Source organism: Trichosurus vulpecula, chromosome 7, assembly GCF_011100635.1.
Source record: "Trichosurus vulpecula isolate mTriVul1 chromosome 7, mTriVul1.pri, whole genome shotgun sequence".
Classification (NCBI taxonomy): domain Eukaryota; kingdom Metazoa; phylum Chordata; class Mammalia; order Diprotodontia; family Phalangeridae; genus Trichosurus; species Trichosurus vulpecula.
The window spans coordinates 56,095,805-56,114,399 of NC_050579.1; the positions used below are offsets into that span (position 1 = coordinate 56,095,805).

The 18,595-nt window shown below is 36.6% G+C and overlaps 1 protein-coding gene across 1 annotated transcript in view; it reads left to right on the forward strand.

The window, feature by feature from the left end:
• RSBN1 (round spermatid basic protein 1) overlaps positions 1–18,304 on the forward strand; it is a 56,768-nt gene extending 38,464 nt beyond the window's left edge. Inside the window, exons 3-7 of the mRNA XM_036767449.1 lie at positions 9,801–9,938; positions 10,210–10,352; positions 11,742–11,909; positions 12,498–12,606; positions 15,057–18,304. Coding sequence (XP_036623344.1) covers positions 9,801–9,938; positions 10,210–10,352; positions 11,742–11,909; positions 12,498–12,606; positions 15,057–15,527 — 1,029 coding nt within the window. The 3' untranslated portion in view covers positions 15,528–18,304. The remainder of the gene's footprint in view (positions 1–9,800; positions 9,939–10,209; positions 10,353–11,741; positions 11,910–12,497; positions 12,607–15,056) is intronic.
• The last annotated feature ends 291 nt before the right edge of the window (positions 18,305–18,595 follow it).

Here is an 18,595-nt window from a genome sequence, read left to right on the forward strand (position 1 = left end):
AAGTAAATAAAACAGAGATGTCTCAGTTTCTCAAGGTAGGATAAAAACAGAAGCTTTATTTGATCAAGTCTCGAGAATTGGGCATCTTCCACTACCAGGGCAGAGATAGCAGTGAAGAGAGGCAAGGGGGAGAAGGCAAGCAAGGGGCTATATATCCTTGTACAAACAATTCTAAGAAATCCCACCCCAGAGGCTGGACCCCTGTCTCCATTTGTGGGGACAGGTGGCCTCACAATCTAACCAGGAATAAGTTTTACCCAATACCAGCACAGAAACTACAGAATTACCTTATAGGGAAACTTTAATGTTAAGATGGTGGTTTGTAAGTAGGCTGGGTAGGGGGAGAGGGGAATATCACCTGATTTCCCCGAAATCTTATGATTTACAGGAAAACGAAACTTAGGCCTAGTGAGGTCCACATCCTAACTAAATTTGTACTATTTTGAGTATTTGCCTGAGTTATTCATAGGGAAGCTTTCACAATCTTGTATTCCATTCATAACTCTTTATTTTTTTTTAACATATTAAGTAAAAGTTCTTTTATTCATATAATTTTAATACTTTCAGCATAAACGAACGCTATATTTTATCAAAGGCTCTACTACTGGCATATAATTGTGGTTTTATTATTTTTCTTTTTAGTATAGTTTATTATGCTTAGCTGAACAAACTGAATTCTAGTCATAAATTCAAACTAGCCATGGTGAATAATTTTTAAATATTGCTCTAGATTCTTTTCTAGTCTCTTATTCAATACTTTGATGTCTGGGTATGTTTGATGGTGGTGTTGGTGGTGGGAGTGGTGTACATGTATATGTTTTCCCCTCTGGTTTATTTCTTTCAACCTGGTTTGGGTATCAAGGCAATATTAGTTTAGTAGTATACCTTCTTTGTCTCTTTTTGTTAAAAAAAAAAAAGCTTATAGTATAGAAGTTATTAAGTTTTAAAATATTTGATAGAATTCATTTCTAAGTCTATCTGGACTTACAGTCACTTCAGCTCTCTCAGTTTTCCATTCTGAGATCAAGAGGTTTTTGTAAATATCCATTTCCTTGACATATAAGGTTGCATTAGGTAGTATAATTTTCTTTATTTCATTAAGACCAGAGATTTAGGGCAGAAAGGGACCCTATAAGTTATGTAGGCCTTACCCTTTCATCTTAAAGATGAGGAAACTGAGGCAGAGAGGATTTTTTTTTTCTCCAAGCAACACAGGGAGGGAGTTCTGGAATTTTAACTTGTGGGTTCTCTGACTCCACAATCTACAACCATATTTTTATCACACCATACTGCTTCTTCTTTTGTTGTGAATTTCCCTTTCCAATTTTTTATTTGGTTGTATTTAAAAAAAAACAATTGGGCAAATGGTTATATAATCAACAATCAGACTCTTCAGGGTTTTTTACAAGCCAATTCTTTTTGTTTCTAATTTTGGTTATCTTTGATTTTTTTCATTATATTTGTGCTTGGGGTAGAGGAGATTATTTGTCTTTTGTGGGTTTTTTTTTTTAAGCTGTAGGCTTAATTTACTGCTCTATATTCACTTTTGTCAATATTGTGTTGAGAAAAATATTCCCTGAAAATTGTTTTTAGTAGCATCTCACAAATTTGGGGGTATTGTTCCATTGTCATTCATTAGAATAACGTTTAGTCACTATTAAGGTCTATCCTTTTTTTTTATTGATTGCACTTTTAAGCAAATGCAACAAAGGACAACTACTACAATGGGGTTGAAGCTCTTTGGTTTAGTGAGATTGATAATTTGACTTAAGTGTCAGGAAGACCTGGTTTCAAGTCCCAACTCTGAAGTGACCCTGAGAAAGTCATTAAACTTCTCATTGTCCCTGACAGCTCTAAGAGAGTAGCTGCCTGTCTGCAGTAGTTAAGTGTCAACTGGGCCAGATGAAAAATTAAAGCCTTCTAGCCACTGAGAGTTCAAAGACAAAAAACAATTGTCCATTTCCATTAGGACTGCCCTACTGAGGAGACAGAACTTAAACAAATGAATATAGTGTCTATACCAAGTAATACAAATCAAGAGACAGAGAAAACAACTGGGGATCTTGGGAAAGACAGAATAAGAGGTGCCCCTGAGCTTTGCTTTGAAGGAGTGTAGGGAACATTTGAGGCAGAGGTAATAACAGTGATAATAGCTAGTGTTTGTATAGTGCTTTAAGATTTGCAGAGTGCTTTACAAATATTCTCATTTTATTCTCACAATAATCCTAGAAAGTAGTTGTTATTGTCTGCACTTCACAGCTGAGGAAACTAAGGAGACAGAGTAAGTGACTTGCTACTAAGCTGAATTTGGACTCGGGTCTTCCTGACTTCTAGTCTGTTTATCCACTGAGCCATCAAGCAGCCTATGAGGTAAGGTGGAAATGTATTCTAGGCAAGGGGAAACTACCTGTAGAAAGCCTTGGAGGTGAGAAGTGGAATGTTGTGTATGGCCCACAGCCAGCAGGCCAACTTGACTGAAAAAAGTGTCTGGGAGGGAGTAATAGAAAGTAAGACTAGAAGTATAGGTGGGACCCATATTGTGGTGTGCTTTAAATGGGGACATTGTATGTTATCCTAGTGGCAAAAGAGAGCCATTGAAGATTTTCAAGTAGGGTAATGGTTTGCATTAATCAGGGAGCTGAATGGAAATGGATTTCAAAGGGAGGAAACGGGAAGCAAAGAAGTCACATGATCGTTGGCTATTACAGTAGTCTGGGCAAGAGATGGGGTAGAGATCATGTGAGTGGAAAGAAAAGAATAACTGTGAATGATGTGGAATCTAGGAGTCTTGACTGCTGATTGGATAGACAGGGTGTGACATGTGCTCAGCTGGTAGGAGAGGAGCTACAGGTGTGGAAACCAAGGAGCTCTGGTTTCATCTAGCCAGCTGATCTGAATCAACCTACTGTTGTACATGTACGTGTACATGACCATTGCTGTCACAAAATAAAACTACCAGAATTATTATTGCTTGTCACAAGGAAGGAAAGGAATAAGTATTAAGCTTGCCTGTGTATGTGCCGCACACTGAGCTAAGCACTTTACAAGTATTACTTACCTCAGGGTGCCTGTCAATTGGGGAATGGCTAAACAAATGGTGCTGTGTAATTATGACGGAATACTATTGTGCTATAGGAAATGATGAGCAGGATGCTCTCAGAGAAACCTGGAAGGACTTACATGAGCTGATGCAAAGTGAAATGTACTGTGTACAAAGTAACAGCAATATTGTAAGATGATCCTCTGTGAATGACACCTATTCTCAGCAATACAGCAAGCCAAGACAACTCTGAAGGAGTTATGATGAAAAAATGCTGTCCATCTAATGGTCTCTCAATACAGATTAAAGCATACTATTTTTGCTTTATTTTTCTTGTGGGTTTTTTTTTTTTGTTTTTGTTTTCTTTTACAACTTGACTATAATGGAAATGTGTTGCATGACTACACATGTATAACCTATATTGAATTGCTTGCCTTCTTAATGGGGAGAGGAGAGAAAAAAAGGAAGGAGGAAAGGAGAGAATTTGGAACTCACAGTTTTAAAAACAAATGTTAAAATTTGTTTTTCCATGTAACTGGGGAAAAATAAAACATTAAATTTTTTTTAAAGTATTTCCTCATTTGATTCTCACAACTTGGGAAGGTAAGGTGCTATTATCATACCGATTTTATAGTTGGGAAAACTTGAGGCAAACAAAGGTGAAGTGATTACACAGCTAGTGTCTGAGGCTAGATTTGAACTCAGGTCTTCCTGACTCAAGGTCCAATATTCTGTGCACTGTGCCACTTAGCTACTTCTAAGTACTCTAACGTAATTCTACCTTCCCTGTATGTTGGGAATTAACGCAGATGTATAAGACCAAGAGCCATTCCCCAGCGGATAAATGGTCAAAGAATATGAACAAACTAATAACCTCTACATAAAATGATTGCTCTAAATAAAAATGTGAGAGATGTGAATCAAAATAGTTTTTGGTTCTTATCCAGCTAATTGTCAATACTGGAAGGGCTATGGAAATACTGACACTAATGCACTGTTGACAGAGCAGTGAATTGAGCCAACAATTAGGCATTATGCTTAAAACTATGACCAAAATGTCCTTACCCTTTTGACCCAGAGATCCCAGGGCTAAGCATATACCAAGGAGGTCCAAGTCAGAAAGATCCCATAGCCACCAAAATCTCTGCAGCGCTTCCAAACACTCATAAAGTTAAATATAACAGGATGTTACCACGGTGTTAAGGAACAAATGCAGATGGGGTAAATAGAGTAAGAAAAACAGCCTGTGCAAAGGCCACCACAGTTTGGGAAAAGCAAAAAATGAAACCAGGCCAAGAAGCCTGGGCCTGAAGGCTTGAGAAAGTGTTTCTTTTCTCTCCTGTTGTGGAGAGAAAGACAGCACCTACACTGTCAGATCCAGTCGATGTTTGGGGTTTTGCTAAACTTTCTTTTCCGTCTTTTTATTTTCTGTTATGAGGGATTTCAAGATTTAAAAAATTTAGAAAAGTAATTAAGCAAGGGACTGCTGAAGTAGTTGAGTGGGAGTGGGGGTGTGTGGGGGGTTCCTTTTTCTCTTGGTTCAGACCCAAATTACCATTCCCTCCACTTCTCTAATCAGCCCTCCAAGAGCAGTATTTTTTAGTCTCTTTATTGACTTTACCCACCTTCCCACTCCACTTCTAGCCCAGTCTACTGTTCATTTTATTGTACTTTTGCTGTGATATTTAAAAAAATTTCTCTTTTCCCAGTGTAGATGTGGGAGAAGTTCATGTGATTTCTCCACCCGCCTCCCCCCCCCCCCCCCCCCCATCTAGACCTCTTTCTGAATGACTTGCAGCAAGCACCCTGGTTAGTGTAAATGCTTGGATATCACTGAAAGTCACTGAAAGCTCCTTGAGGGTTATACTCAATATTGTAGGATGGGTTATTGTTGGGTACAAACCATTTTATTTTGACCTTGTAGGGAGTATCTTTTATAGATGACATTGCAACAATTTCTGTACTTGCTCCTTTTCCTAATATTGTTCTCTTGCCCAAATCATTGGCGTTGAGCCAGTAAACTTCCATATGCTAAGAAATGGTGGACTCTCATTAAATTGTTGACAAGGAAGCGGACTTTGAGAAATAGTGACACAGGTTGAAAAGACCTTTGGGGATCCACCAACACCTGTTGTGCTGTTTCTAACCTTTTATTTCTGACTCCACTGTGTAGGTTGTGGAGTGGGAACATTGGAGTACACAGTTGGGAGAGAGTAGCAAGATGGTAGTTGGTGTGGCCTTCTCTCATGTTCTTTGCTGTTTCTCTTCTTTTTGTTTTCTTTGGCTGATTTCTTGCTGTTTGAAAGTGGTGAGGGGGAGTTGGGCTTAGGCCCATATGACAGAAGGCATATGGTTTCAATTAAGATGAAAAAGTAGGTGTAGGACATTGTTAATGTGCCCTCCTTTATTATTGTTGTTGTCATTGTGTATCATTTCCATCTTTTTGGTACCTTCTTTCTATGACGTTGTAAAATAATACTCTAACCCCTTGAAGATTGTCACTGCTAGGACAGATCTCGTTCCTAATCTGTCTGGTCCAGCTCCTCTTGTTGATTTTATCTTTCTAAGTACCATTTCTACATTTGCATATAGCACATCTGGGGCTGAGTTTTAAGTTCTAAATGTTGTGGTTCCAATGTCAATGAAGATAAAAACAGGTAGCACTCCATTTTTTGCCTTCCTAGCTTCAGCTATGACTATTCTTGGAATGATAAGGGCTTAGTTGAGTCTTAGCTAAGTTTTCAGCATGGTTTTGCATCAGCTATTTCTTGTTGTTTTGAGGTGATGCACTTGAAAATCTTTTTGCTATCTTTCTCTATAGTATTTTACAAATAAGTGTTGCCCATTGGCTGCTATCTCAACCTTCTGAGGAGAGATGAAGTGTGTGCTAAGGCAAATTTTTGGTTATCAGCTGCTTTCAAGCCAATAAATTTTGTGGGAACTGTTGACAATAATTAAGGTCAATATCTTTATCTTTTTCCATTTCCCATTTTCAGCATTGATAGCTTGTTTTAGCAATTGATTACGAAGTCCTTAATGGTTATACCATTTCATCTTTATCCTTTCTTCAAATTTCATGTTGATTTTTGACCCTTTCTCCAGTTAGCAAATGGTTTAACCATATTTGGATGTCTGATTTTGTTACAACTTCCACATCAGTAACCAATCATTTCCTTTCCGTTAAAAGTCATTTTCCTGTGTTGCGATATTTGGGGTTATCCAATGGCTTCTGATTTTCTACTTGAAGAAAGTTTTCATGATATAAACATATAAGGATTCTGAATAGTCTAGAAACCTTGTTCTTTCATTTCTTAAACCAAAATCAAATTTTCTCCATTTTTTGGCATACTCACCTTTACCCACCTTTGTAATTTATCACCTGTTTTCAAAGTATACATTTATTTTGGTTAGTAGGATGTTACTAATTCTCTACAGAATTTTTCTAATTCATCCTCAGCAACAGGGTTTGTATATAAGTTTTAGTTACCTTCTTGGAATAAGTTTTGCTTTTGCTTATCATGAATACTATAGAATGAGATGACCAAATGTCCTATGAAATTACTTGTCTATCCAAAGGTATAATAATAAAGCAGACCTCTTAAATGAGAACCTGTAGTCCATCTTTTCATTTAACTTTAACTTTTTTTTATCTTCCAGTTTCTTTATTTTGACATGTCAATAATTATGTAGTTAAGCTAACGTTCTAGGTGGTCTGAAATGATATGCTATGCGTTACTAACCCCCTTTGAAGTGGACTGAGGCTCCTCAGACAGTACTATTTTATGTTTGTTTCATATGTTGTTGTGACCAAAGAAATCACTACCTTTTGGTAACTTTACTGGTCATGAGCTCTTTTTTATTATTTAGCTAGATTGGTTCTTATATAGCAAACAGTCTTTCACCAAGGTCATGCTTGAAGCCTTTTCTGTATGGTAGCACGCACTAGGGTTTGATCTCTATATCACCTTTGAGCACCTAATCATTGGAGTATGACTTGAGGGAAGTTACAAATAGTAAAAATTTAAGAATTATTATTTAAAATTAAATTAAATTAAAATTTAAGAATTATTTAATCTTAGTAGAAATGAAAAGTTTGCTTTAGGGATTACCCCCAACCCCCAAACAAAAGGAGTACTTATTGTATCCCTAATTACTGCATAATCATTGTGTATATCATTAAATGTGTCAGATTTAAGTTTGGGGTCTCTCCCCCCCCACCCCATTATAATAGCATGTTGTACATATAATGATCATCTGTATTTAACTTGTTAAAAATTAGAGAATTATCAATACTTGTCTCAAACGAAATTATTGCTTACTTGCATCCTACTGTTAGGACAAAAAAGTAACATCTTCCTAACTTGTCTTGTGAAGGTGATAGGAACATTTGCAGACCTATTTTGCCCCTACATTTGGGTCAGTTTTATGTGTTTTACTTGAGATAGAGAAGTGATTTGTCTGAAATTGTGTTGTAAGAAAGTTAGTAGAAATGTTGGAGCCCTGAGTTTTGAACTCATTCATTCGTATGTGCTTGACACATAAGACTTGCTCCCCACCTTTGGGAAACTTCTGGGTAAATAAGTACATGTACGGAAAATGAGAAGAGCAGTAAATAACTGGAACAGTTTCTTAATTCTGTTTTAGGACTCCAAGGACCAGGAAGCAGTCCAAGGGTTTCCTCAAAGAAAAAGTAGTAATGGTGGTAGACAACCGTGACAAATGATCACTTTTTTCTGTTGCTTTTTTCTTCCTCAGTTGCTTGCAGTGTGTGTGTCTTTGGCCCATTAATGGGACCGTCAGAGATTAGATCATGTAGCTAAAAGTTGGCATCATATTGATCTGGATTGGTTATTGATTGTGCCCAATATGTGTGCCTACTTAAATTTCTGGTTTAACAGATTAGTAATCATGTAAAATAATTGGTGGCCATTTATGTTTTTTCAGTACTTTTAGCTAAAAATATTTTTATACTTGTGCCCATTAGGTCCAATTAAGGAGATGAAGACAAGGCAAAGATCATACTAAGACAAGAATGATTAAACAAATATCTGTGAACCTAGAGTACCAAAGTAGTTACAAAAGAAACACAGATTTAAATATAGCAGTCTCTAATTGGGTTTACTTCTAGTGATCTTGATACAATTATATGTGTTTAACCAAATTTTAAGTAATAGTTTTGTGGTTTTGGTGTATTACAAAGGCCTTTACAGATATGTAAATTCGAAACAACAAAATTCTTGAAATTTTAAAGTCATAATGCGATAAACTACAATAACACCTCATACACAAACACTGGTTAATGTAAGTAAAGGGGAAGATGAAGTTAATTGTGAAACATCTTACACAAATACATAAATAGATCTATGATCTCAATCTGAATATTTCTTTCAACGATGCAGGTTTAAAGCTTCGCTGCCTATCCTATATAACTCTTTCATCTACTCTCCCTTAATTTTGCCAATGAGCAGGCCATCAAATGTGTACTAAGAGCTTTCTTACTTTCTTCTAATATCTTGTGATTATAAAATAATAAATGATACTGAATAACCATACATCATAACTTTTTTCCCCTCTGCTGAATAAATTATGTTGTTAGTTTTGGAGTTTTATTTAATTGACAAATATTTTTTACAAAAATTTAAATACTTCACTGTTAAGGGTTCCATTGAATTTTTAAAAATATTTTGATAACTATTAGATTAAAGAATAATGTTAATGTAGTACCAAATAAGTTGTTAGGCTTAGTTTGAGTACTTTTGTGAGCACTGTGCTATTTGTTATGGGGCATGGGAGGGGTAGTAAAGAATTATGAGACTTGGTCTCTGTCTTCAAGAAAACTTAACCTCACCCAGGAGACTAGATGCATATACATACCAGCTATTCTAGGGATATAGGAATGGAAATGATCATGTAGCCAGGGAAGAAGAGGAAGGCTTCCTAGACAGTGATTTGTGCCCTGATGAACAGAGAAGATTTGGATCAGGACAGATGGCATCTTAGGAAAGGACCACATAATGAACAAAGTTGGTGGCTGGTGGAATGAGTACCTTATTTATAGTCATCTTCCTTAGACCCGTAAAGTTCATTTTGAGGTAGTGGGAGGTAAGATTTGATAACCAGCATAGGGGTTGGCTGAGTATATTTAAATACCGTTTGATCTGCTCAACAAGAAAAAGCAGTAGTTACTTCCATATAGAAGAATGGTGAGGAATACTGCTTTAGAAAGCATGTATGTGCTATGTATTTACAAACTATATATACTATCCCTGCTGCTTTTGTTTTGTTAGCTAGATGATTCCTTCCTTCATCTTTGTGTGTTAAAATGCCTTTTTATGTATATATCAAACTTTAAAGGCTGTTTTGGGTGGGTGGCAATCTGAAGGTATCGTGAAATGTTGAAACTACTTTGAGATACTAAATCTTTTGGCTTGTTGCACTTCACAAGCTTATATGCGGCATATAGCCAACCTCTGGTGTGCTAGCATAGCTAATAATAAAGGAAATAGACATAGTTGATTGGGCATTGATTTAATTGGGCCTTACTTGTGTGTGTGTGTCTGTGTATATATATGTATCTATATTTGCCAGTTGTGGTAGTCAGGTAGAAGTGTTTTATAACTATTGCCTTCCTTTATCCAAGGTGCTGACAAATGACTGTTTAGCATGTAGGAGAAGTAGCAAATTTGGAAATGATACCTTGCTCCTTCTATTGTTGAATAGTGTACTTCAGTCCTTATTTTTTTCCTCTGCTTAATCTCAGGTCAACAGGACATACTGCTGTGGAACCTACCGTGCAGGTCCTATGAGGCAGATAAGTCTTGTTGGAGCAGTAGATGAAGAAGTTGGTGATTATTTCCCAGAATTCCTTGATATGTTAGAAGAATCACCATTTCTGAAAGTAAGTGTTAATCTGGATTGTTAATTTGTAGTTTAGGTTACTTATTTGAAATATATATCCATAAGGTAATGCAATTTGCCTGCTTTTAAGAAAAAAAAAGACCACCCAGATGGTTGACTGAAAAGATACTGCCACTGAAATTTTATTTAAAATTTTTTTTAGATATATACCATTTGTGACATGGTATTTATTTCTTTATGAGATCTTGCTTTTTAATAAGTTGTAAATTTTTTTTTCAAATCTCTATTAACTTGACTTGTCTCATTTTTAGATGACTTTGCCCTGGGGCACGCTCTCCAGTCTCCGACTCCAGTGTAGGTCCCAGAGTGATGATGGACCTATAATGTGGGTGAGGCCAGGAGAACAGATGATCCCTACAGCAGATATGCCAAAGTCACCCTTCAAAAGACGCCGGTAAACATTTTGTTCCCCTTCCAAAAATGCAAAAATTTAATTATTCTTTGTCTTGTTCATGGTTTCTAAGGATTATTATTAACTTTTCCAAGTGAATCTATTTAGCATGGTATTATGAGATAAGATCTAAAAGTTAGTGTCTTGGGCAGAAAGGCATCAAACTGTTTTAATCTACGTGATGTTACTTGAACTCTTATAACTAGGATTCTTCTCTTCTGCCCTCCCACCTTTTTTTTAAGTGGTTGAGTGTGTCCATTTTCTCTATTCTCAGTTGTTTAATTTGAACATGGAGAGTTGTCACTTAGGCAGAATGGCTCACTTTGACAAGCCCAGTGTCATGATAATCTGTGAACTTGATCTGGCTGTGCTGTATGTGGTAGCTTTTTATTAAACATTTGACTTAGCCAGATCTTCGTTTTAAGAAGTTTACTGTGGTGATGTTCTCAAGGGCAGGAAGTAAGTGTTCTGAGTAAGTTTGATTTCACTTTGAATTAAATATTCTGTATTGTTAATTATGATAGAAAAATTACAAGCATTTGAGTGAATTTTTTTCCCAGAGTTTTCTTTTGGTGAATGAACCAAATAGCTTTCAACTTTCATTTCCATCTTTTCTTTAATAAAGACTTTTACGTGTAATGTGCTGAATGCTATCACATGTAGGGAGTGTGCCCTGTGGAGTCATGAACCTCTAGTGGAATATTCTGAGTTATTAAGAATGAGGACTGGGGGGCAGTAAAAATTCTGAACATTAAAACACAATACTTGATTAGATTGTAAGCTCTTTGATGGCAAAAAAGTGTCTTTTGCCTTTTTTTTCCCCTATCACCAGTACATAGCACACTACCTGACATATAGTAGGTGCTTAATAAATGCTGGCTGACTTACTAGGTTTATAACCATGAGTAAGTTAGTCTCTTGGAGGCTCTGTTTTCTTATGTGCAAAAGCAGACAATATTTAATGCTAGCAACCTTCTAAAGTTTACAAGGATAGTGCTTTAAAAACCTAAGATGCTATGTAAACTTTTTTATTTAATTTTTTAACACAAATATTTTTGTTGTCAGAAACTGCTTGTTAGGATTGCAGTGGGTTTCTTTTGTAATGGGAGGAAGCTTGGTCCAGTGAAATAGAGCACTGGATTTTGAATTGAATCTGCATTCAAATTCTGGTTCTGTTACTTAGTGGATATAATCATGGGCAAGTCTTAAGCTCCATGAGTTTTGATTTCCTCATCTGTAAAATGGGAAAAAAATGCCTATAGTACCAACTTTACAAGGTTACTGTGAGGAGACTGCTTTGTAGAATAATACATAAATATGAGTCATTGCTGTTGATAATAATACTGTCTCTTGTCTTCCCTCCCTGTTGTCCCACAATCAAATCAATTTTAGATCAATGAATGAAATTAAAAACCTCCAGTACCTACCTCGGACCAGTGAGCCCCGAGAAGTTCTCTTTGAAGATAGAACGAGAGCCCATGCCGATCATGTAGGTCAGGGGTTTGACTGGCAGAGTACGGCTGCTGTGGGGGTTTTGAAAGCTGTACAGTTTAGTGAATGGTAAGTCATCGCATGCAACTCCATGTTTGTGTTATCCCCTCCTGAAAAGGGGGAGACTCAAGTTCAGAATGGTGTACGATTACTGAGGGATATCTCAATTTCTGTTGTGTATACATTTTTGCTTTTTCTTATTTCAATGTGTTTTGTTTTACCAGGAATTTTTTTTTTAAAGGCTGAATGCACTTCTTGAGATTTCATGTCCTGTTATAGTATAAAGCTCCTTTGTGGGGTGGGGGGCTATATCCTTTTTCTCTATCTTGAGTTCTGAGCATAGTGCCTTGCACGTAGCCTCTTGATGAATGCTCGTTGAATTGAAATGATTATGGCACAAGAAAGGCTGAGATGTTTTTTTTACCCGTTTTTCCATCTTTTCCTTGCTCACTTATAATAAACATTTGAAAGGAAACAACTGTTTCTACTTGGACTATTTTGAATTTCTATGGATTAAAATCAAATTAGGTTTTTAAAAAAGGTTTTAAAGGAAGCAAGTGAATTCTTGTAATTTTGGAGCCAGAGCTATAGTTGAAATGACTTGGCAACCTCTCTTTGATTGTGAGATACCTCTCCATGTTTACTTGCCCATTTTAGGAGTAACCAACCTCGAATAACCAAAGATGTGATTTGTTTTCATGCTGAGGACTTCACTGATGTTGTGCAGAGACTTCAGTTAGACCTCCATGAACCTCCAGTGTCACAGGTACAGAATTTGCTTTCTCATTGCAACCTTTGACTGATGATATTTGCAATAGCTATTTCTAAATGTCAGTAAGGAGAATCACAGAAGTAGCCTTTTCTAATTTATAGGGAAGGAGACCAGTTAGGAATGATTGACAGTAAGCTTTCTGAATGTGACCATTCCTTACAGGAAAAGAGTTAAAAGTAATAATTAAATATCAGAAATCTGGATAAAATTGGTGGGAACCCAGGAAAGTCAAGTGTGTTGAGGATCTGTAAATACTGGCTCCAAAGAAATAAATTTGGGAGTGACAGGCCATTTCAGAGAAGAGGAATCACTTACCATACTAAAAGACCAAAGGAGAATAACAGGTGGGGCAGTCAACTGTCAGAGTAGAGAATGGGGGAGAGCCTGGGCTCCCAGGGGAACAGTAAGAGTCTTTTATTCATGCATGTTGACTTTATTTTTTTACATTGTAGTTGAATCAATGAAATCTTAACTTCATTTAATCACAGAATCTTAAGTTCAAAGGGACTTCTGGAGGCTGGAGTTCATCTCATACCTGAACAAAAATCTCTTGTATAAATACCTGACTAGTGGTCTGCTGGGCTTTATTTGAAGACTTGTAGGGAAGGGGGGACCTACTATCTTCTGTGGAAGCTACTTTGGGATGGCTTTAGTTACTTAAAACTTTTTTCTTAAATTGAACCCGACCAACTGTGTCATTTAGCAAATTCCATTCACCGCTGCTAGACTTACTCTACTAATGACTTTTCTGGGCTTAGCACCTCTAGCTTCTTCAGTTCTCCTACACTATGATATTGAGGCTCTTTGCACTCCTGGTTGCTTTCCTCTAGTTGTTGTTCCACTTTTCAGTGCCCTTCCTAAAATGTGACATCCAGAAACGAATATAGTATTTCAGATATGTCCTGACTGGAATAGGCCTGACAACCCCCACCCCCTCAGTTCTGGATACTACTTCATTTAAGGCAGTATTAAAGATTTTGGCTGACATATGCTGGGTGATTCGTACTGAACTTGAAGTCCTCCTTTCTCCCTCCCACCCCTTTTTTTAAGGTGAATTGCTAACTGTCCTTTTCTTTGACATCCCCTTTCCTACCTGTCTTGTAAAGTTGACTTATTGAATCCACGTGTAAGTGTTTACATTTATCCCTTAAATTTCATCTTAATGTATTTGACCCAACATGCTAGGTGCTTTGGATCCTGATTCTGTCATCTGATACTATAGCCATGCCTCTTAGCTTTGTGTCATCTGCAGTTTAATAAACCATCTATGCTTTTATCCAAGTCATTGATGAAAATGTTAAACTCTATAGAGCCAGGCACAGATTCCTGGAGAATTCCACTGCAAAATCTCCTTTGGAGTTGACATTGAACCATTGGCTACAGCCCATTCAACTAATTCTGCACCTTTTTAACTGTATAAATGTCTAGCCCTCATCTCTATCTTTTCCACAAGAGTTTCATGAGATACTTTATGAAGTATCTTGCTTAAGTCAAGATAAATGGTAGCTATAGTATTGCCTTGATCTGTCTACCAGTCAAGGGATCCTGTTGAGAATAGAAATGAGGTTAGATCTGGCATGAACTGTTGTCTTGTTGGTCTCCTGGCTCTTTTTAGATCACTGCTTCCTTTTTTAGATGTCCACTGACTATTTCATAATGAATTTTAAATTTCTTCCATGAATCAGTCAAGCTTGTTGACTTAGAGATTTCACTTTTTTCTTCTTTAAAATTTGGGGTGGTCTTTTGAACCTGTGGGACCCTCCTCTACATTGCACAGTCTTTAAAAGGTTATTGGTTCTTTTAGTTGTCTTGAATGTCAGTTAGGCCTGGTGACTCAGTGATGACCATACTATCTTTTGGCTTACTCAGGACACCAGCTTGCTCGTGCCATTTTTTTTTTTTTTTGGTTCTTTCCAGTCCAAAAATTATTGTCCTTGACAGAACACAAAAGCATTTGCTCATTGTAGGTAGGAGGAGTCATGTTTGGCTTAGGTCTCAGATGTAAAGCACTGAGCATTTCTGTGTGTGGAGTAAAAAGCAAATATTTCACTGCAATTTGAATACTTCTAGACCTTTGCACAAAGCCACCACCCCATTTTAACTTGTGTTTGGTCACTTCACTTCTACAGCATTAGTGTTTAAACTGGCTTAAACAAGAGTATTCCTAAGTGCAATTAAGTATTACAGATTCAGTGTTTCCTTTATAAAGCTGGCAGTGTTAGCTAGTATTGGATATTTTCAAAACGTATTCCTTCCTTCATGTAAAAGTATTTAATTTTGGTTTAATTAGCGTTTTATAAGTGCCTTCCTTCCCACTTTGGACTCTTCATGTGCCTATGTAGAGGCTAAAGTTTACAGTCTTTAAAATGTGTAAAATGATGTGTAGTTCATTTTAAAAAAAATTAACATCAAACTGTAACCTCTTTCTTCTTTCCCCTGTTCAGTGTGTTCAGTGGGTGGATGAAGCTAAACTAAACCAAATGAGGCGAGAAGGCATTCGTTATGCTAGAATCCAGCTGTGTGATAATGATATCTACTTCATCCCAAGAAATGTCATTCATCAGTTTAAAACCGTATCTGCAGTGTGCAGTTTAGCATGGCATATAAGGCTTAAGCAGTACCACCCTGTTGTGGAAGGCCCTCAGAATGCTGAAAGTAATTCCAACATAGATTTTGGTATCACTGGAAAGTCAGAATCGGAAGCTAACTCTCAGTGTGTGAGTATAAAAACTGAGTCTGAAGGAACGAGTGCAGAGATGCAGCTTCTGACAACTGCTTCTTCATCTTTCTCAACTCCGTCAGGACTTGTACAGCAAGAACAAGGGGCTCAGCTCCTTCCAACTATAAAGTTGGAACCCGGCCTGGAATCCGACCAACCACACGATCCACAGGACCATCCAAGCACTCCTGTGTGACATGTACATATTCAACACATTTTTTTAACTTTTTTAAATTTTGATGTGAAGTTATAGTTTTATAACTGGCTTAAGTTAAGTTTTATTGGAGAAATCTTGCCTATAATTCTATAAAGAGAAATGACATTCCAAAAATGTCAAGCATATCTTTTTTACACAGATTATGCAAAGTTAAGAGTTGTATCTTATCCCGTTAGTACAGTATGTAATAGTGGGTCTGCTGCTACTTTCTGTTTTAAGGTGTGAGGTAACAGTTCAGTTGCTCTTCAAATCAAAATAGGAACTCCCTGGAGTTAGAGATTCTTACTTGGTAAATCGATCACTCCCTTGTTTCATCTTGTCTCTTGCCATATTTGCTTCTTTTACAAAATGAGATCTATCGCTTAGTGCCTGTGTCCTTTACTGCACAGGTACAATTTCTGCAGGAAAGATGGCATTAGCTGTAGGACGGGGTTCCTGCATCCTGTCCCATGGCAAGTGTGTGGCATTTAGTTCCAACTACAAAGAACAAGTGACTTCTGTGGACGTTTAGGTGACTCTCCAGTTTCTTAGTGAAAGAGAAAGCACAGCACTTTTAATGATCACAATGTCTTCTTTGTATCTGTTCTTGAGAGCCCAGAGGAGAACTTCAGTAAATCTACAAACGAGTAGTCCCTAGTCATTATCTTTGGCTCATTAATCGAGAGTTCAAGATCAACTATAGAAGATGTTCTAGTTAAAAATGTAGAGTTGATATGATAACTGTGATGCTCTGCCCAACACCTTCGTCATTGGTGTGGATACTTTGCTTCCTAAACTCATCAGTAGTCTCAAAATTAGAACTGCTCTCCATTCTACTGATGAGGCTGCCATATTTTGAGCATCAACTTTGGGTAAGACTCTGCTTGACTTGTCAGCTGGCTTCAATCTCTTCATGATAAAAATCTAGTATTACTAATGCACTTAAACTCACAATTGTAACTGGTGCATACCTGAGTTTATTCACTGTTAATTGTGTTGCTACTTCCTAGTATGGAATAGTTGCACTAGACTTTTCACCCTAGAGTTTCAGGTAGCCTGATGCGATAGTGCCTGGATGCTTTTATTTTTATTTTTAAAACGGGCACAGTTCATCTAGTTAATGTAGTCTAAACATTTTGTTATTTGAGAATGTTAATGTGATGTGCATCTCACTTTCTCTTAGTTCTTAATTATGCCAGTAGGCCTTCTGTTTATTAGAAGAGTCTCCCCTACATAAGACCAGATTGGCATATCAACTTGGTTATGGTGCAATTTGGAGTTTGGTTCTTTACCTTTCTGGAATAGGTGAGATTTGGAAAACTTATGTTAACATAGGCAAAAAAGATGCAGCTTCATTATGTCTGTCACCATGGAAACTCAGCTGTATCTTTTGAAATATCAATTATGAATTTTCTCTAAAAGTTTCTGAAATAGGTTAAATCTGTTATATAAATATTACTTTGTGCAATATTGTTGTGTAGTTATATGCATATTAGCACAGTATAGGGGTCACTGTTTAAACTGATAGAAAAGTAACCATCAGAAAATACTGCAGTGATTAGTTAGAATCTGTATTATTCCTTATATATATATATGTATATGTATGTATTCTTTGTTACAAAGAATGAAGACAAATAGAGAAACATTTCAATTTAAACCATTTACAAATTGGAAGTGATGGTGAATGTTCAGTAATCTGTGTAAATAAGGTGTTAGAGTGGAAAGCTTTTATGAAAGGTAATGTGATTCATGCAGGGGTGTTTTTAAATCTTGGGTAAAAATTCTAGGGTAAAAATTCTAGTTCATCAAGGCTAGTTTAGCGATCTGCCCTGAGTTTTTGGCTTTTATCACTTTTTTTTTTGTCCAGAAGAATTTCATAGAGCTTTACCAGGCTGTGCAAAGTAAAATTCTTCTCAGGCAACATTTTGCTTCAGTGCAGTTTTGATATTTATAAGAATCATGAAGAGCAAGGTTATTAACAGGAATATTGTTTTTTTGATTCCTCTTCATTCACTTTTGTCTTCCAAGATCCCATCTCCCCCATCTCCTACTTGCCATCCAGCAGATGCCATTTGTCATCTAAGCTGGTCATTGCTAACAAACAAGGAGACTGTCTCCTGACAGCCAGCACTGTGTATATTTACTCAGGAACCAGCAAATCTGCAAAGACTTTACAATCAAAAGCAGAACTCCATTTTTTATTGTTTAAAGCATTTACCCTCACCTCCAATATAAACATTTAAAAAGGTATAAACCTTTTAGATCATGTAGTAATAAATTCATTGTATTTTAGAATTGCAGTAGAATGGGAAGGGGGAAACCATTTAGCTTGTAATATGTATCTGGAAACTCCTGAATGTCCTATGTGAGTATTAGATTTAAATAGCATGATTTTAAGATTGATGAATATAAAAGCAGGCAAGCTTGAGTTTCATACTGCTTTCAAAGCTGTATCCTAGGTTAGTGAAATAAACAATTGAAACTTTTCTAAATAATTAAATTATTTGGTTTGGTGGGTTTAGGCGTGGACCACTTCCATGTCCTTTGATTTGTAAAATAGTGATGGCAATTTTGAACTTTTAAGTGGAATTAAGCTGATCTTCCTCTTCTGTATAAATCCATTGTGCCAACTCTTTTGGAGATTATATCTCTTATAGAGAGTGTGGGTGTAAGACGTAAAATTTTTTGGAGCAGAGGGATGGCAGAAATGTCCTTGTGTAAAGGGCCTAATAAATGAATATTCTTAACCCTACTGACTATAAAGCACCCTTTGACCAGTGTGATGGTTGGCTCTATGGTATCCATTAAAAAAAAAACAATCAACAGAACAAAACACAGACTCATTAAACATTCTCTTTCCCCTCCCCACCAATTTTATATTCATAAGTGATGTGCTAGGAGTGAAAGTACAACTTATACAAGTACATTTTAAAAGTGTAACTTTATGTCATTAAAGGGTAAATCTATGTAAGGGAAAGGTTATACATGTCTATGATCTCTCCATGACCATTACTATTTAGAACTTTTTTAAAAAAGGGTATTAGTGATTATTCAATTGTAGAAGTTAT